Source organism: Belonocnema kinseyi, chromosome 2 (assembly GCF_010883055.1).
Source record: "Belonocnema kinseyi isolate 2016_QV_RU_SX_M_011 chromosome 2, B_treatae_v1, whole genome shotgun sequence".
NCBI lineage: Eukaryota > Metazoa > Arthropoda > Insecta > Hymenoptera > Cynipidae > Belonocnema > Belonocnema kinseyi.
The window spans coordinates 8,873,226-8,893,073 of NC_046658.1; the positions used below are offsets into that span (position 1 = coordinate 8,873,226).

General features: G+C 36.7%; 1 protein-coding gene across 7 annotated transcripts in view; it reads right to left on the reverse strand.

Annotated features, from left to right (window-relative positions):
• The window catches only part of LOC117167137 (alpha-catulin), a 453,685-nt gene that overhangs the window by 340,347 nt on the left and 93,490 nt on the right, over positions 1-19,848 (reverse strand). For all 7 annotated transcript variants that reach the window (XM_033351828.1, XM_033351833.1, XM_033351832.1 and 4 more), the window contains one exon: positions 7,978-8,255. In XM_033351828.1, coding sequence (XP_033207719.1) covers positions 7,978-8,255 — 278 coding nt within the window. The remainder of the gene's footprint in view (positions 1-7,977; positions 8,256-19,848) is intronic.

Consider the following 19,848-nt stretch of genomic DNA (forward strand, 5'->3'; position numbering starts at 1 on the left):
GGTTAACATTACTGAATAGTTTTTTCCGATGACTTCATGCAATTTTGGATCAATGTGAGTAATACAAAAAAATGGCATACTTGAAAACTGTTCCGCGGTATCCTGCCGCATAACGCACGAGTGCGAGCGCGAGAACTCCCTCTACAACCGGCTCTGTAACTCAATGAATTTCAATTTGTCCATTTTCTTATTAGATGTTTTTCATAGTAAAAAAGTCAATCTTTCTTTTGAGACTATTTAAAAAAAATCGTAGATGCCTAAATTGCGAAAAAAGTTAAATAAACAATTCATTTATTTAAAAAATTGTTTAAACAATTTTTTTCGTTATAAATAATAAAATAGGATGAAAGCGTGTAAAAAGCACTTTCCAAAACCCTCATAAAAATTTTAAATCGCGTAATAGAAAAGGAAGTTACAGGCGTTTGAAACTACCCCTGCAGGCATTGGGGTTGAAAATTCAACCCCCCCCCCCCCTTCACTTGGGGAGGGTTGGTAATCCTGGTCTATAAGTTTGTGGATTAACTACTGTTGGGTAGGCGAACATATTCCCAGAATTTAGAGACAGTCGAAAAACATGACTTTTTGAGTTGGGGCAGTTGAGGAATAATGCCCCTTATGTATCCTATGCGCGAATAGTTGGTCATATTACTCGTCACATAGGTCAAGATCCTCTAATCTTTGGAGTACCTCTGTATCATCTTCACCTTCTGAGACATAGGTGCAATCTAATTCGACAGTCTTTTCCATTAATTCATGATTCCACTTCACAGAGTCTGGTCCAATTACGGACACATTTACTCCTCGTTCGCTGAGGGTTTGTTCGAATTGGGAAAAGGATTTCTGCAACTCCTTTCTTAGTCTAGATGCGCTGGACTGGACTTGTGTTGAGTTCTGCCTTTAATTTTCTTCCAAATGACTCACTTCACTATCCGTCGTTTGAGCGATAATGTTTTTTTTATCGTAGGGTGCACATTACAGGTTTGTAATTCAGGATCGACTTCCGTTTCTCTTGGAGCAGAGATTGATAGAATTGGATTTTTGTCTATTTCCTCCCGAACTAGTCGATCAGCTGCCTCATTCTCTTTTATTCCTTGATAGGAGGGCACGTGATTCCAGGTTACATCCCAATGTTTCAGGGCGGCATATAGGTTTTCGTATTCTTCACTGTTTTTGACTGGTTTATTTTCATGCGTTTCACAGTCGTTGGTTTTCCACCGTGGAATCCATTCCGTCTCACATCTGATTACGAATTTTGAATCAATTTTCATTCGCAATTTCTGAATTCCTGATTTTTAAGCTTGATGTAGGGCTTCTATTGCGGCCTCCACTTCTGCCGTATTTTTGGTTTGTCGGCCATTTGCTTGACGAGATATATTAAGGGGGTGATCATACTCAAACCCAACTCCTATTCCAGCCCTGGAGCATTCGCTTCCATTATATGTACATGCTCCATCTATATATACATCTAAATCTAAATACTGGTCTTTAATTGGACTGAGCCAATGGCTAGGTGAAGGTTTGCTAGGGGGAGGACTCTCAGGGGGGATTTGAATTTTCTTGGACAGAATATGGGGCTCCAGTCCTGGGAAAACGCTGTGTGATTTTCGGAACACAGGTGGTTCGGAATTCTCATCATCTGAAGTAGATGCCTCAAGTGTGGATTCGCTACTGCTTAAAGGTTACTTGTATTCTATTCGTTATCTTCTCCTCGTGAGTCTTTTAGCTATTCCGCTTTAATTGGGATACGGCATTTTTATTCCAGCTGGGGGTTGGTAATTTTCCTCAGGATCATTAGGAGCCGTTGTCGCCATTATTCTTCGTTGTTGAGTCGTAGTTACTTCGAACTTTGGCGGAAGCTGACTTGGCTTAGCCTTCGCTGGTTTAAAGGTAGGGTTTCGAGGTACTGCCAGCTTTCGGGTCTTCCCTTTACTTAATGTGTCCTGTTCCATGGAAGTCAGGCGCTTTAGTATAGATTTGGGAGGTTGTGATACCTTTTGGGTTTTATTAACGGTGCAACCTATATTTCTGGAGGCTCGAAAATAAGTTATGCGTTCTGATTCGGCCAAGGGCTTTGTTGCATTTTTAGGTGGAGGAGTGTTTAAGGGGTTTACGGGTAAAAGTCGCCCCTTTTCCACTTGATCGTGGTTCACCATTACACGATTGTATTCCTCTTCTTCGTGATTGTTGGAATTCCGTACGGGTAATGGTAACCCCATGTGATTCTTGAATTCTTGCGAGTCGGTGGAGCCTTTGTAGTCACTGTGATTCTGGATTTCTAATTCTTGTGTAGGATTCCCTGATAGGGCTTCCACTCCTTGATTCAGCTTCCTCTTCTTATACTCGAAAATATATTGGTCATCTTTCATTTTTAACCTCCACTTTATCATTCTTGATCCTCGGTTATCCACATATGTGGTCCAATGTACTGGCTCATAGTCACATGCCAGATTGAATTTCCTGCCGTACAAATATTGTCGAAAGTTTGCCACTGCATATAGGACGGCCAGACCTTCCTTTTCTACTTTGTCCTATTTCGGCTCGCACTCGTCCCATATTTTGGAAAAGTAGGCTACTGGCATATCCATTTTCTCTTTTTCCTGAGTGAGTACGGCTTCGACCGCGTAATCCGAAGCATCTGTAGTTTGCTTAACGGGTTTGTCAAAATCTGGGTATTGTAGTATAGGGCTACTACACAGGTATCGTCGGAGTTGTCTGAAACTCTCGTTTTGCTAGGGTAGCCAAACGAAGGGTACATTCTTTTTTAAAAGTTTTGATGAATCGACGATAGTACCCTGATAGGCCTAAGAACTGGCGCACGTTCTTTATAGTTTTAGGGACTGAGAAATTCTTGATAGCCACGATCTTGTCTGTAATAGGTCGTACCTCATCTCGGCCAACAATGGGTCCTAAATAGGCCGCCTGAGCGCGTAAGAATTCTGGAGTTGGAAAATTCTGGAGCTGGAGTTGGTTTCATTTCCGTGCATCCCTGTTAGCACGCTATCCGTTATTCGTTGGAAGATAATGGGGGCGTTTTTTATACCCATGGGTATTCTTAGGTACTTAGTATGTTCCCTTACAGTAAAAAAGGCGGTTTTGGCTCTGTCGTCAGGATGGGTTTTCACCTGGTGGTATCCGCTGGCCAAGTCGAATACTGAAAAGTATTGAGTTTTCCCCATGTGATCCAGGATGTCGGTGATGTTTGGTAGTGGATACGCGTCTCCTATCACCTTTTCGTTTAGGAGTTTATAGCCCACCACTATTCTATATTTCCGGATCCCTGAGGCATCCTTCTTTTTGGGTATAATTAGAATTGGAGAGTTTTATGGCTATTTAGACTCCGTAAATATTCCGCTCTTGTATTGCTTTTCAATTTGGGAGAGCACTTCCTCTGATGTTGCATAAGGGTGTCTGTAGGGTTTGTTTGCGACAACCTTGTTATGTTTGCAAAAGTTCTTCTGGAGTTATGTCCTCAAATTCGCTCTCGGAGTTGCCTTATCTTGGGAATTTGTAGGCGTCATAAGGGTGTAATTCCTAAAAGGGACCTCGAATTCTGAGTTTTCTTCGGTTGTGTTTATGGCGAAGGCATTACAAACTCCTTTTTTTTAGATTACTGCAACTTCGCCGAGGAATATCCCTGAAGGAGTATTTACTCGAGGGAGATATTTATCTGTCACGTCTGGAGTGAATACAACAACTGAGACTACTTGTGGGGTCCTAGCCTGAATTTTCAATGTCCTTGGGAACAGTGTTATTTCGCCCTTGAGGACCCTCTTCGCTTGTCTGAATCCCTCATCCAGAAAATATATAGGTGTAATAGGTTTTGAGATAGTCCCCAGGATGTTGTGTTGTGGATGTTGGGCGTCCTAGAATTCCATCCCTAAACACAGGTGAAATTATTTCCTACAATGTGAAATTCCACAGGGATACACAGAATAGGTAAATTCAGGGTGCCTATTGTTTTTACGTCATGATTTAAAACAATGGATGAGATGTTAAAAATGACATACTCCAGACCATAGGATTAAGGTGTTGAAAGAATCCTTTATACAAATTATTCAAAGTGTCGAAAACTATACATTTTCCTCATCGTGATTGAATCGTGTATATAAAAATTCCTTATATCATTTTGAGTATTTATTATGTATCCTTAATTCTCCTTTTCTTAATTGTTCTTCAGGTTATCTTCATTTCAGGTTAGTAAATTAAATAAATTATATTGTTTATTTAAAAAACACACAAATTATATTATAACACAGACATAAAAAAGGCAGTACTTTAAAGACTACATTTTGGCGAGATGGAAACAAAAATACGTTTTGCAAAACTGGAGTAAAATGGAGAAAAAACGATCCATTGTCTCGTGGTTCTCTATTAGTTTTAGTGAATATACGCATAATTATCTTTTTTCATTGTAACTTAATCGCAGAAGTCTATTATATTTGGATGCTTAGTTGACGTTCCGACGACTGGTTTGTCCGGGGGTGGCTCTGGGGGCGGACGTTTTTGTGCTGAATCTCCGTCATGAGTTTCTTGATTGTCATTTGTTTCTGGTAAATCTACATTAAAATCGGGATTTATTTCGTCTAAATTGACCAAATTTTCATTGACATTTTTAATCTCAATATTCTCATCATAATCTTTAATTAAATTTTCTTGAGGATCGCTTAAGTTTTCATTTACGCTTGATTCACTGGAACTTGTGAAATAATTAGAATTTTCTGCGATGCTATCCTCTTCTTTCTCTTCTTGAGGTTTTAATTTCTTCTTTTTCTTGTAAAATTTAGTTTTCTTTTTAATATTTTAAAAGTAATCTGGACCAGAGTTTTTGTATATTTTTGTATATTTTCCATCTGATCAGGGTTCATTTTAGGCATGAGGAGTGAAGGTTCTCAAAACGCATAGCGTCTGCTAAGGACAGCGCGGGAGACACGCAGGGAGTAATTGGATCCTATTTCTAAAAAAAATTTACTCCGCCTTTCTTCTTTAAAGGAAGATCGCATGCTCAGACGCAGCTTGATCCTCCCCTCGTTAAAGCGGTAGTTCTGATTAGCGCGAAAGAGTTGCAATAAGTAATAGGATTGTTTTCTAAAAAAGAAAATATAAACACTATTACTTCGCCCTTCTTCGGAAAAAGAATATCAAATTCTCGAGACGCAGCATGAACCTGCCCTCGCTAAAGCGGAAGTTCTGGTCGGCGCGGAAGATCCCCTTAAGTATATATTTTGAGTATACTCAACATATATACTAACGTGATTTTGATTTTATTTTATTGGATATAGGAGGGATATATTTTTTTTTGGTTAGTTGAAAAAATTATTTGTTTGTAACAGTTTTTTCCTCCTATAACCGTATTATGTTATGTTGTTAGATGCTAATTTCTTAGAAGTGATAGCAAAAGAATCCTTTAGTTATTGGGAAGAACCGCGCCTAGCGTAATATTTCAACTCAATGGAGGCTTGGGCTCTTTTGAGGGAAACTTAGAAAAAGTCTTGAAATTCTTTGTCATTAGTTATAGGCGGGCATCCGAAATCTGGATCAGTGATTTCTATAGAAGAAATAGGGACCGATTCTATTGGAGTAGCTCGACTAGTAGATGTCTGAGGGCTTGTATTAGAAACTTTAATTGAAGAACCTGCCTCTATTTTTATAGCTTTTGTGAAATTTACTAAGACCTGGTATAATACTCTGAGATCTTGAGATTCTCGGAATTTTCTCCACGCCATATGTCTGGGTTTGCGAATTGGAGTGATGTTCATTTGATCGTCGGATAGTTCTTAAATCTTTGCATTCCCATTTGAATGCTATCCCTTTTTTTGTTCTTTTTATCAATTTCTTCGGCCAAGTGGCCTAAGTCGGTGACAGTGGACACTTACGTTGACCAACCACACGGCCGACGCAAAGGTCTACATAAATTATCTACTCCGGCCAGACGGCCTAAATAAATAATGTTGTAATATTAATAATTTAATCTCTTTATCAAATCTCCTCGGCCAAAGGACCTAGTCGATATGATTTAACTGGGGAATTCACGGGTGGGCCAGACGGCCGCGAGGTTTCGTCATTTATTTGTTTCAACTAGAAATCAAATTACTTGACTATTCATGGCAAACTTCTATTTCAGCCAAACGGCCAACAGTTTGTTACAACCCGACCGTTATGACATAATTGCATTATGAAACACCTTGAGAAGATAAAGTAAAAAGAGAATGTCCTTCAATAATCTATTACACACAAATCAAATGGTAGGTAGTTGGATCTCGGAGGAAATTCCAAACTGTCACTCCAAAAAGGCTGAAGTGTTTTATTTTTGTGAGGATCGTTGTTTATTATCCCTATTCGGGGATGCTAATTCCTATTGTAGGCTATGGGGAAATCAACTTGGGAGAGAGTATGAGGAATAACATTATTACACCTATTTTAAGTAGAGCTGCAGGGGTTAAATATATTTAGCGGGTGACATAAATCATTATACACATTTAAAATAGTGAAAGTTGAAGGAACACGTATCATTCATAGGCATAATCATATTGATACGATACAGACTCACTCCATGTCATTTGTAGATTCCAATAATTTTACACTTATGTTCTACCTAAAATAAGGAACTGAGTAGGGAAATCCTAGGTCAGTTCCCTATTATAGGTCTTCAGTTAATTAACCGCACACTCACGAGGCCGTTGTTCAAGACAACTCTAGTCCTAGGTACACTGTTCATAATCACCTAGCTCCCACGGCAACCTTGCTCCACGTTGAACCTAAATGTACAGAGAAGATGCAATAGTTGATTTCTCACCTGAGTTTGTCACGAACTCTCTCAGTCTCGTGAAAACCGCTATTTCCTTTTTCCTAATAAAGTCGGATTCCAACTCTGGGTTCAAATTCCTCTTCTTTCTGAGATTCGAGGGAGAATCTTTTACTCTGGTTCTCGTTGTTCCAGAATAATAAAAGAATTTTGGTTCTTTTCTAAAAGATAGGAATCGAGAGAGGTCATATGGGATGGCCCCACATCGATTTCTGCTCGAAAAGTTTTACTCATTGACCTAAACAATTGTCGGACCCGCGTTTTCCTATTGTAACGTCTTTTAGCGGACTGCTTGCAGGCGTTAAATAGAAAAACCTGAAAAGGAGTCGGGTTTACGTGTCTTACTTTCTTTAAGAATTTTTAGTTGTAATTTGAATCCTAGTTTCTCCAATAACGACGGTGCTTTGAGTGACACCGAGTATCCGACCGGACAGGCAAGTAAAAATCTTGATCTATCACAGATCTCTTATCTTAAGGAAGAAACTAGTTAAACTACCCGGATTACTTGCCGTTAATTTCTTTATTGATGCCTTGTCAGAGAAGCGAGTAGGATATTTTGTTTAGTCAGGAATTTTTGATTAGAGGAAGACAATGGTGTTATACGTATATGAGTATAATTACATTTACACAATTTCATGAACAGACCTTTTTAACATTAAATGATTTTTTTTTTGTTTTTCAGGTCATTTTACGTATTATTAACATTATTTCGACAGTAACTATATTTATATATAAACATCATAGATTAAGCAATGTCTAAGTGATTATTATTTATGATCTAATAGACATTTCTTAATTCAACCTGCACGTATCCCAGAGTATTTTGTAGAGCCCAGAAAAAGTCGCAATTAAGCGAATCCTTTAGCCAGTGCTGGTTACTGACCATCACCTGTATATGCTATCATCCTTTTTATTTGACTGAGAACACTTTCCATTATTCTCTTCATTATTCTTTTCATATAAGATTGTAGAGTAAAAATCTATCCCATGCAGGGGGGGGGAGGGTCGTAACACATATATATTTTAGAAACCTAATTTTCGGATCTTAGAGGTCAAATTACATCAAGATATGTCGCAAAATGATGCTTGAGAAATTAAATTGTTACAAACGTTTAGAATAGAAAATTTAGGGAAGAATAATTATGTAGTAATTTGTAAAATATAAGTGCTTTCACCTGACGGTCTCCTGTTAGATGTGCGAGTTCCACCATTTCCGCACCAAATTGACTAAAAGCTTTTACAAATTCTGTGAAATTTGAAACGCTTTCCAAGCGACCAAGGCTTCTGGCGACTTTGTCCTTTGCAAGCAAAAGTTGCTTTACAACGACGATATCCGCTAATAGGAGAACTCTTGTTACCGACACCAAAAGAGATCGTGCAGCTCTAACCACAGCTCGCCGATCATCAATATTATCATCGACTGCACACTCACAGAGCTTTTCTATAGCAGATCCTGAAATAAAAATTCCACATTTTCTATTAGAAAACCAGTTTTCATAAATTTTATTATAATGCGTATATCCAACTAAGAGCGACTAGATTTGTTGATGCGAGTTTGGAAGCTGATTTTATCAACTAAAATTTAATGGAACCCTTTGTAAACCGAGTTGAGCATATAATCACAGTTGATGACCTGAACCGCAGAATACGAAGTTGTAAGGTCACAAAAACATGTTAAAATTTCAAAATTTAGCCCCTAGCAACTATTAGCAGAGCTGATAATGAAAGCTACGAATGACGTAGAAAGAGGCAGGTCTTCTCTTTAGAATCCTGTTTTACTCCAAAGAAAAATGTACTGTACCTATACTCGTAAGTATTCTCTGAAGTAAATAAATATTAAAGAGTTTTTGGTGTACTTCTAACAAGATAACTTCCTGTAAAACGTATGCAGAATCCTTTCTTGAGAGGAAATTTTCTTCTCAAATTGCTCCAGATACCCTGTCTGCTCACTATTTCTATGGTCAGTTACAGACAGCCCCCCCCCCCTTCCCTCTTAATGAGATGTTGAAAAGGAGTAGAAGTTTGCATAACAGTATTTCTGTACTCAGTCGCAGATGTGCCGTCCCCCTCCATGTTAAGTTCAAAAAGATCAAGGATTTTTCCTACATTATTTCCATGGCTAGTCATAGGGATGCCTCCTCAAACGTGAATTGCAAAAAGGGTAGGGGTTAGATCAATATTATTTATGTTTTTTTATAGAGGAGCTTTTCCGCCCTCTGTAAGAAGTTGGAAAAGGGAAGGTATGCGACTCAAGTTATTTCTGTGACAAGTCACCGGGTCTCTACCACGCCCCATCCAGCCCGTAACATTGGAAAAGTGTAGGGGTTTGACTAATATTATTTCTTGACTCACTCACAGATATGCCTTCGTATCTCCGGCGATACATTGGAAAGAAGTTTGGGCTTAACTAACATTATTTTTTTACCAGTCCCAGTGGTGCCTCCCCCCATGTGACGTTTGAAAAGAGTAGGGCTTTTAAAAATATTATTTCAGTGTTTAGTTATAGGGGTGAATCATGTCTCCAATCTTTTAAAATTTAACGTAAGGGCTAACAAGGCCCAACATAACATACTCCGCGTCCATTAGGCTAACGACCTCAACTATTAACAGGCGCATCAGAATTTTTCTCTGAGTTTAAACCTAACTGTGGTAATGTCGCTACGATCGGTAAGATAAAAATCACACGGCACCTTAAGTGTGTTACCATGGAGGATACTAACTCAGTGAATATCGATAATTAAACGCAGAGATGAAGTGGGAGACTGCTTATGCGGTGTATTTAATTTCCACTGACCTACCGCAACACGCCCTATGTGTGGTAGCCTTCTGGGAACTAAAATTATAGGTACAAAAGCGTGCCCTATGTGTTTAATTGTTTTCATTCGGAAAACAAAATGAAAGGTGGCTTACCTGCCCGCTGCCTGCTACTAACTTGGTGAAACAGTGTACAATTTGATAAAGTCGGTAGAGAAGATAGGAGTTGGTAACAATTATACAATTACACATAATAAATTAAGAAAATTACTTCATAATATTTTTCTGAATGCCGCCCATTTCCCGAATCACGACAAAAAGTTGTGAAAAATTAGAACTAGAAAACATATCCAACAAATTATAAAAGCAATCGCTTAATATGGATTTGTGAAAATTGAGCATCTAATTTACAATTATGTTTTACTGCATAGTGGGCACGAAATGTAAGAACGTAATTAGAACGTCCTAAAAGCGTTTCTTGGACGTACAATTCAAAAGACGTTATTTGATAGTTTTAAAAACTGCTCTAAGTGAGACTAAATAATGTTCTAAAAACGTTCTATGTTCTTTTTATTGCTGTTCTTTAACGTATGTGCCAACTGGGTAAAGCAAATTAGTAGCTCACTGTTTTCATAAAATTTTCTTTAAATATAAAAATTAATTATTTGGAAAATATGTTTTATAAATAATTTTACAAATTCGAATAGTGATGACTTCATTAAACAAGACATATTTTAGGTTAGAAACTGAATTTTAAAGTGATGTATTTAAAATAGAAAACAACACAAAAGTATTTTAATTTTGCAATCAACAATTTAGACATATGATATTCAGAATCTATGTTATTTTGTGAGTCCAACGATATGTCACTTACAATCAAAAGATTAAAATTACAATAAGTTATCGCAGATTGTATTATATGTTTATTTATTTTCTACAAAAAAAAGAATAGCTGAATTTTCAGATGATAGAATTAGTTTTACAATACAATTTATTTTTCTACCAAAGAGATAAGTATTAGACTAAGATAATAAAGTTTCAATTAAACAAGAATTATTTTTAGTAAAAAAATTCTTTTAAATAAAAAAGATGCTATTTTCAAACAATGATTTTCAACTAAAATGGTAAAACTTAAATGTAACAAAATAAATTTTCAACAAAGCAGTTCAAATATCAAGTTGTAAAATTCATTATTTTTCAGCTGCCCAATCTCTGGCTCTAATGATAATGATTTCCTCTTACCATAAAATGCATTGTCCGCAATATTAAAAACAATGTTTTCTTTTGACTATCCTTTTTCAGTATTACCCGTTTGGCTCCACCCTACTGACTTGCTTTTTCTAACTTTTTGCAATTTCTTCATCCACATCACTTGCTGCCCATTACCATCCAAAATTCATCTTAAACGTTATGTGTCGACAAAACTAAAAAAAAGCAAATATGAAAATCATAAGACTAACACATGCACTAACGCATGCAATTGTCAAAGACTCTGTGAAGAATGAAAAATTAAAAACACAAGACCAAAAAAAAACCAAAAACATTTCAAGACATGAAGAAATGGAAGAAGGAGTGAGAGCAAAGGAAAAAAACTAGAGACACTGTTCTTGGCAGCAGGAAAGTATCGGTATCTAGGGTCTTTCTCTGGTACCGCTTGTGCCGGAAGCCACCCTGCTTACAATAGGTACAGTCCCGGCAGTGAGTGTCCTCCTGGCCACAAGTCTCACAAAACAGAGTGAGGGTTTCCGGGCACTATTGCCACATATGTCCTTTCTGCTCACAATTGTGGCAAGTCACAAAGGACATAGGATGGCCAAAGCTATCCGCTGTTTGTCTTCCCCGCTTCTTCCTTTTAGGATTCTGCGGTCAGAAGGCCTAAATTAAACAGGCACAGTCATAAAAAGTTTTAATTTTTTGGGGCAGTCCTCCCATTCGTATCCCGCGGCTAGGTAATTAAGGCATCGCCAGAACTCAAGGGCCCACCTCGCTGCGCCTGAGTGCGTAGCATTCACTGGCGTACCCGTTTCCCGGGCTGTTTGCAGAAAGTCATCCTATCTCAGTTGAGAAGGCTCTCCCTCAACCAAACGAGAAGGATCCTCCTGGGCAGTGCAAGAAGGGTCATCTCGGACCGCCTGACAGAGGACACCCTAGACCGCTTCGCACGACGTAGACCGCCCCTGTGGAGTCTTCTTCAACTTCCGTTGATAGATACTCCTCCTTTTTTAAGAGAAAAGGGCCACTCCCCAGATCTGAGAGCACCCTTCTCCTTCGGTCTTCGATGGTACACTGCCCCAACTTTTCTCCGGCTTCTTTATTAACAATATTGGATTTGATACGACGAGGCCGGACTCGGAAACTGTTGGCCTCCATCCGGAACAGATAGATGCCAATCTCTATGCAATATGCAAACAAAACTAGTCCTAGAAAATGTAAGCAGAAGAATTAAAAAAATAAAGATAGAGAAAACCGAACTAAACAATGACTCTGCCTATCGTGATGCGTATGATTTCAGGTTCTTTACATGAAAAACGCCGAGAGCCCTCCCACTATTATTAGCCAATTCATATACGAGAGGCGAACGTCCTCCCATAACGCGGAAAAGGCCATGAAAACGTTTATTTAATTTAGCCGATATTTTCTTCTCCTTTGTCGATAGTATCGTCCAGCGCTTCAAAATCTAATTTCCTATTTGATACTTAAAATCACGTCGCCGTTGTTTGTAATAACGAGTCTATGTCCAGGCTGGACTCACTTTAGTGGTAGTATTGACCGCGGTATTGTAGGCATACCTAAATTCATGGAGATGAACATCCCATTATCGCTGTTTTGAATCCACGAATGATCGGATCATACCTTTCAATACCCGATTCATGTATTTAGTTGGATTAGCCTGAGGATGATTTACAAGGCTGGTGGAGTCACGGATGCCATAAAATCTGTTTAATTCATGCATGCTTTTATTGACGAACTCCACCCCATTATCTGTGTGGATTATCTCAGCTTTACCTCACCTCGAGATAACCAGGTCCTCTTAAACCTTGAGACCCAATCGAAAATCACGAGCGATAATTGAAATACTTCACCACATGGAGACCGGACTTCGTCGAAAGATATTGTTTTTCGAATTTCGTCGAGGAGTCGATTTCCATTGGAGATATTGTTATCAATTATCATAATCCTCGAATCAAAGCGGAATATTATTACCGAGTTTCGACTATTTAGAACGAAAGTTGACCTTTGGAGTCTGCAAGAACAAACTTGATATGAATGATATTTTTTCTGGAATTGCTATTCATTGTCATTTAATTTTGGACCTTCCCAATGAAACCTATCTATGCGCGTATTATCCTGCTGTATAAAAAAAAATTTATTTAATTTCGCTTGCTAATTGGGAATTTAATTCGCAGGCACTCAAAAATTTATGTTATTTTTAAATCATGTCTACCTTAATTAATATTTTGAGCCTTGGCAGCTGTGGCTCCAGCCGCTCCAAGTGAAAGGAGAAATATTGGAAAAGGAGAAGCATTAATTTTTCTACTTTTTTGTCAAAATCTAATTCCAAAATTTATCTTCGTTTTAACATCACCAAGTCGAACTTAAGTCAAAGAATTTATACTCTAGTATCGTTGGCGGCGTGGCAGCCTTTCTTGTAAAATGGAAATTTCCGTCAATTTTGAATGAACCGATCTGAAAATGTTCAGAAATCTCACTTTAACAACAAGGAGGAAAAAATATATCTTCGGAAGTTGATTTAACTTTGAAATTCCCTCGATACTTTTCGTCGGCGAATCTGAAAAAACAAGATTACCGATCTGTTTCAATTTGCAATTAAATATTATATAACAATAGCTATTTTTCTGGGGTTTCTTCAGTTTATAGGAATCTATAGGGTATATTTAGTGTGTACATGAAAGTTTCAAACAATTTCGATAATATTTACTCAACTTATGATATTAAAAAAAACAGAAGATATGAAAAAGTTAAGTCTTATCATTCGCTACAAGCCTATATTTAAAAAAGATCCATTATGTAAATTTAAAAATTTCCGCCTTACCATCTCCTTGGACAGTAGTTTCACAGAATCTCAAACGCTGGGTTAGTTTCTCGTCTAAGCACATCAAACTTGAAACAATTGCACAAACAGTAACATGATTTATACCATTTGTTGTTTTATTAAATATCAATGCACTGCTTCGGAATATCACTGGAAAATTATGATGAGTTGTATTATAGTCCTGCTGCTTGCCCAGAATTTTCGTTATCCAAAGAGTCATACCATGGATATTTGCGCATTGAAATTTAAGATATATAATGATGAGGAGGGTAGTTTAATAAATAAATTAATTAATAAGTTATGATTATTTAATTTAAACTTTAACAAAATTGATACCGAACACAAAGTGACAAAGAATTATATTTAGTGACCGAACGCGTTACAAGTTCCGATGATGCACGATGTAAGACGTAAAAGTCCGGAAACGTTTTCCCGGTACGGTCTCCGGTTTGCACGGCGAATTCCATTAACGCTTAGGTATAGAAAATTAACCCTAAATCATCAATAGGTTGGAAGACTTAACGCTTACAAGTGGTAGAAGCATAAATTTTGAGATTTACAGAGATTTAAAGGAAATCCTGAAATTTGACAATTGATTAAACTATTGCTTCACACATGATAAAATTGGAATAATAGATGTAGAGGTTATGCAAAAATAGGATTAATATACATACCCAGTGGGCACAAGAGTTAAATAACATCTTCAGATCGGCTTAAAATTATCGCGATTTTCACAAAAAATTAGACTACTGCAACCTTCCGGAAGATCGCAAATAATTACAGAGCCTATCCGTTACAGTTTGCAGTTTGAATCGCTTCAAAATCTTTATTATAACTGAAGATAATATAGTTGCACATTTTGTACTTTTAAGTCACAATTTTTACTATTTTTAAAATTTCTCACCTCCAACTGGTTCACAACAATTTTCCTCATAGTCATGAATTTTTTCAAATTATTCCCATCACCTCTTGTATCAGAAACAATGCTCTAAACTTGACTTTTCTTAAATGCTACCGAAAATCCTTACTTTTTTTACATTTTTCGGTCTTCTAAGTACAACATTTTTTTTACATAAATGTCTTCAAACTTATTTACGTACAGAAATTTCAGCTTCCATATGACTGTTTTTTTGTTGCGCTAGTATTTATTTACTAAGTTTTCAAGCTTCAGAGGCAGATTTCTATAATTTTCTCGCCGATAGTATATGATACTTTAGCGATTTGACAGCAGTTTCCCAGAATCCACCAAAGTGAGGCCGTCGTGGGGGTATGAAATTCCAATTGATATTATGGTTCACAAGTACACGAGAGAGTATTGCGTTAACCTTTTGAGATCTTAAGAATTCTGAAATTTTTGGCAAGTTCGTTTTTTGCCCCTACAAAGTTAGTAGCATTATCACAATACAGATCTGAGATTTTTCCTTGCCATGAGAAAAATATACTCAAACAAGAAAAGCAGAAAGAAAAGCAGAAAAGCGCTTTTAATGATTGTGCGAGTTTTTGACAGATCTCCTATGATATAGTTTGGGATTTGTGGTTTTTCTTGACAGCAAGTGACTCAATTTCGAATTATATTCTTGACTGCATTTTTCCCGTTTACAATCCAGTAGAATTCTCAAATAAAGTTAAGCGTAGCTGGCGTGCCTGCGTGATATAGAGTTAAATTTTTCTCGCAAATGATAATATTTGTAACGTCGTTATTTTGAGGCGGAAGAATCGAATGTTTTCGTGAGTAACTGAAGTCGGATTTAATAAGTCGACTTTCGACCCTGCGGATGTCTTCAGCGTCCAACAAGGGAACAAGTGCAGTTAAATTCCCCTTAAAGTTTTGCTTCGATTCTAGAATTTTTATTCATCTGAAAATGCTTGCTGCGGAACTATTTTTTATTATACACGTACGTGCTTTTTGGAGATCAATTGAAATAAGATACCCCGATATATCTTGTTTAAGGACTTTAATTTTGATAAATCGTTGGCAGTAAGCTACAGTGCGCTTTAAACTGGTAAGAATTTTTGCGTTTTCTAAAAGAGTCATCGCGATTTTACTTACGTATACGGCATTTGCATCAATCGTTTCCCTTCGCTTGATTAATCCAAAACGGACGATTCAGTCAAAAGGATTTGTCAATTATCTCTTTTGGTGAAAGGAATCGCGATACGAGATCTGCGGGATCATATTCGGTAGCCACTCATAAGGTATCGATAAAGCTTGAATTTTGGCGACACGATTTGCCTCAAAGGCTGGAAGCGTGGGAGAAGGGCCATTTCGCTGGCCCCACCACTCACGCAAATTAAATTTTTTTCGGCTAAATATTTTGTGCAGGATTTTTTCGAATTTGCACAAGCAAAATTATATTTTGTGCATCATTGGAATTACCTGATTTCTCAAAAAAATACTGGCGGGCCAGCAAAACGTTTCGCTGTTACCGACATTATCCAAAATCAACCTTATATGGGTGCTTATTTTTTTATTTGGGATTGAAGTTTGTTGCACGAATTTAAACAAATTTAGGCGAAAATAATCTACCATATAGTTGATTGATTGAACTAACCCGCACACGGGGTAGTTTTTAAGAGTTGAAGTTGGTTGTAGAAATTTGATAAAATTAAGATGAAAATAATGCACCCATATAAAGTTGATTTTGGATAATGTCGGGACCAGTGGCACGTTTCGCTGATCCGATATGGCGTTTACCCAACAGGGAGTGGTTTTTAGGGGTCGGAGTTGGCTGCACAAATTTTAAGAAATTGGGACATAAATAATTCACCCATATAAAGTTGATTTTGGAAAATGTCGGTGTAACAATGTGAAAAGCACCCCGCTATCGTACGGCCCTCCGGGCCTATTATTAGGAGTTGGGAACGACACCCCAGTCCTTATAAGCCTAAACTATCTCCGAAAGCAAGTTGTCTTGAGTGTTGTGCTCCCTGTCCATCAACTTGGTCACTTCGGTTCACACATTCTCAACTCCTTGGTATCAACCACAACGCCACGCTATTCGCCTGGAAAAATATCTACAGCAATCAGCCCCGTCGCCAAAGCATCATCTCCGTGAAACATCCCCGACGGCTCCGAAACATTGGCTTCGCTGCCAGTTTCGGGCCATCATCATTTGCCAGTTCCTAATTGAAAGTTTGGTTTAATTAACTCTTTTATATTTTATTGATTACCTTCCTCATTGACTTCAACTTGTGTAGTCGACGCTCCACATCCTTACCTTTTCTTAATTTTCGAGATCCCTCACAAATTTCGCACTCTCCTTAAAAAAACCCACAAATCCTCCAAAAATCCTATAAGTCGAGAAAAGAAGTCAAAATAATGAGAGTAAAAAAGTTAAAAATTGATGCATGTGTGCCATTCAATGGATTTATTTGAATTTGAATATTAAGAAGAAAAATGTTCAAAATTGATTTTTGTAAATTTATATTTTGATTTGAAAATTATGTCGTAGAAAAAGTGAGGGTAGGATATATGTAATTTAGCTCGAATAAAGTGCGGGTAGCCTGTTATATATGTCCAATAAAACGTTGGTGGGACAACAGCCCAATTTCAAGTTCCACCATCGACAATACAAATTAATATCACCCTGATAAAAAATGCCTTGTGCGTACTCTTTGTAGCAGGATTGTATAAGTAAAGGGTACACAATAAAATCAAAATAAATAAGTAAAAAACAAATGCGGAAATAAGAAAAAGTTTAAGATAGAATAGGAAAGATTAGTCGTTTTACACAAAACTAGAAGAAAATTGAGCAGTTAATACGAAAGTCACAAAAAGAAGCGGTGTCAATAACGAAAATTGGCGCGCGAACTAGAAACCAGTGACGTCATACTAACAACGCTAATACTTCCCGCCCCCAGTGGATACGTTCGCAACACAGTCAGGCCAAGCGCAAGCGCGAAGTAGTAAAAACCGAGACGGTCACTTAAGTGAAACGGTCACTTAAGTGAACGTGTCGGTTTTTAATCAGCCGTAAAGAAACCCTGAGCTGCTAGTCCGCAAAAAAGAAGAAAGGTTTAAGATAAAGGATTAAAAAATCGAATGAAGTTAAGGTCCGGTAGAATAAAAATTATTCCAAAAATGGCAAATCAGGTCGAAAATACAAGAAAAAATAGGGAAACTAATGAAATTCCGGAAATTACACGGGAAGAAAATAATGCACAAGCAGATGCGGGTAATTTTGAAAACGAAAATATTATTATTCAATCGGTCGGAGGTGAAAAAAGGATAGAAGAATTTGCAAGAAATTCGAATTTAGAATTCGCAACGGTACGAAATAGAGATTTAGAATGGGGGGGAAAGATACAAATCAAGCGAAAGGTGCAACCCTAAGAACGACAACAAAAAAACAGATAGAAAGTACCCCAAACCCAAACAGACAAAACCATACCTCACATAGACACGAAATTGGAATACTAGCCCCAAATACTGAGAATACATTAAGTAACTGGAGAGCAGTAGAAATGGTAAAAATGATGAATTAGAAACATATAGAATAGATAGGGAAATTGAAGACAAGATAAAAGAACTCGAAATATTAAATAGAGACAGGGAACGATTAGAATTCAGTAAGTTAGAAAAGGAAGAAACTCTTACAAAAGAAAGAGATAGGATAGAGAAAGAAAGAACAGAGAAAACAAGAGTAGGTCGCGAAAAATTGCGAATGGAAATAGAAAGACAAGAGAAAGAAAATGCAAAAATTAATAACAGAGCGTTCGAAATTGATTATTTTTTAGATAATGATAATGAATTTTGGAATGAAGCACAAGAACTAATAAATTTGAAAGCAAAGAAAAGTGATGAAATCAAAATGAAAGAACTTTCAGGAGAAATAAAAAATTTAAACGATAAAATGGATCTAATTTTAAATTCAAGTCAAAATTTAATTTCTCAATGTAATAATTCAAGAAATGTGCAAAATACGGTTCATTTCGAAGAGACAGAATTAAATTTTAATCAGCAAAGGCACTCGTTAGCAGGTGCACGGAATAGAATGGCAATAAATAGGGGTAGCGGTCAAGGGGACGAATACTCATTACCGAAACCGGTGGAAAGGCAATCAATTATGCGAAAATCAAATCTACCTCAATGTCAAACAGACTTGCAAGGTGGAATAGATAGAAATAGAGGGGCCGATATTGAAAGAAAAGAGATGAATGGAAATAATATTAATAAAATTCCAGCAACTCTCTTTCCATTCAGAATGATACAAATCCCTTTCCAAATAATGTAAAATTGGCCAATTAAATTTAAAAACAACACGGAAAATAGTCCATCTTATTTTTAAGTAATTTAATCAGATTTAAAAGAGGGTATAAAATTAACGAACGAAACATTTTAGAAAATTTAGATGCTGTTTTTGAAGACGAAGCATTGGGTTGGTTTCAAATAAATAAAAATAACTGGCAATATTTAGATCAATTTATCGAAGATTTTAAGAAAAGCTACTTAAATGAGAGATATACTAAAACAATTAAAAATAAAATAAAATTTTGCAATCAGAAAAAAGACCAAGACATTCATGGTTTTGTTACAGAAATTAAACAATTATTTGGTTAATGTCACGTTCGAGCCTGGAATGGCAATTAAGAAAGACCTACAAAAAATTAAGAATTGAATATAAAGTGTACATTTCAAGAAATGCTTTTTCGAATTTTTCAGAATTAGAAATATTAGCTCGAGAATGGGAAACAGAATTATCAAAATCTAAAATTAGAGGTCAACAATTAAGCATTTTAGATAAAGAAGATAATAGAAATAACAAAAGTAACAATGATCCAGGTAATGATAAAAGTCAAAATAATACTGAAAATGAGAATTAAAATAGAAATCAAAATCAGTATCAAAATCCAGAAAGACAATTTAGGCCTAGGTATCGTAACCAACAAAATATGCATCAATACAAACCAAGATTCCCAAATAGAAATCCAAAATTTTTTAATCCAGGTTTTTCAAATAATAAATTGGATTATACAAATAAGGAAAGATATCCAGGAAATCAGAGGTTTATGCATAATAATAGAAATTTTTAAAATAAAAACACAGCTGGCCAAGCATTATTGTATGCAATGACTCAACTATTAGGAAACACACATCCACGATAATTTGAAAATATTCCGCAAAAACCAGCGGTTTTATATCACGCAGAAGAAAATGAAAATAAATCTGAAAATAAAAAAGATTCAGCATATCATCAGATACCCTTGGGCGAGGAATCTAAACCGATAACAGCTCTTA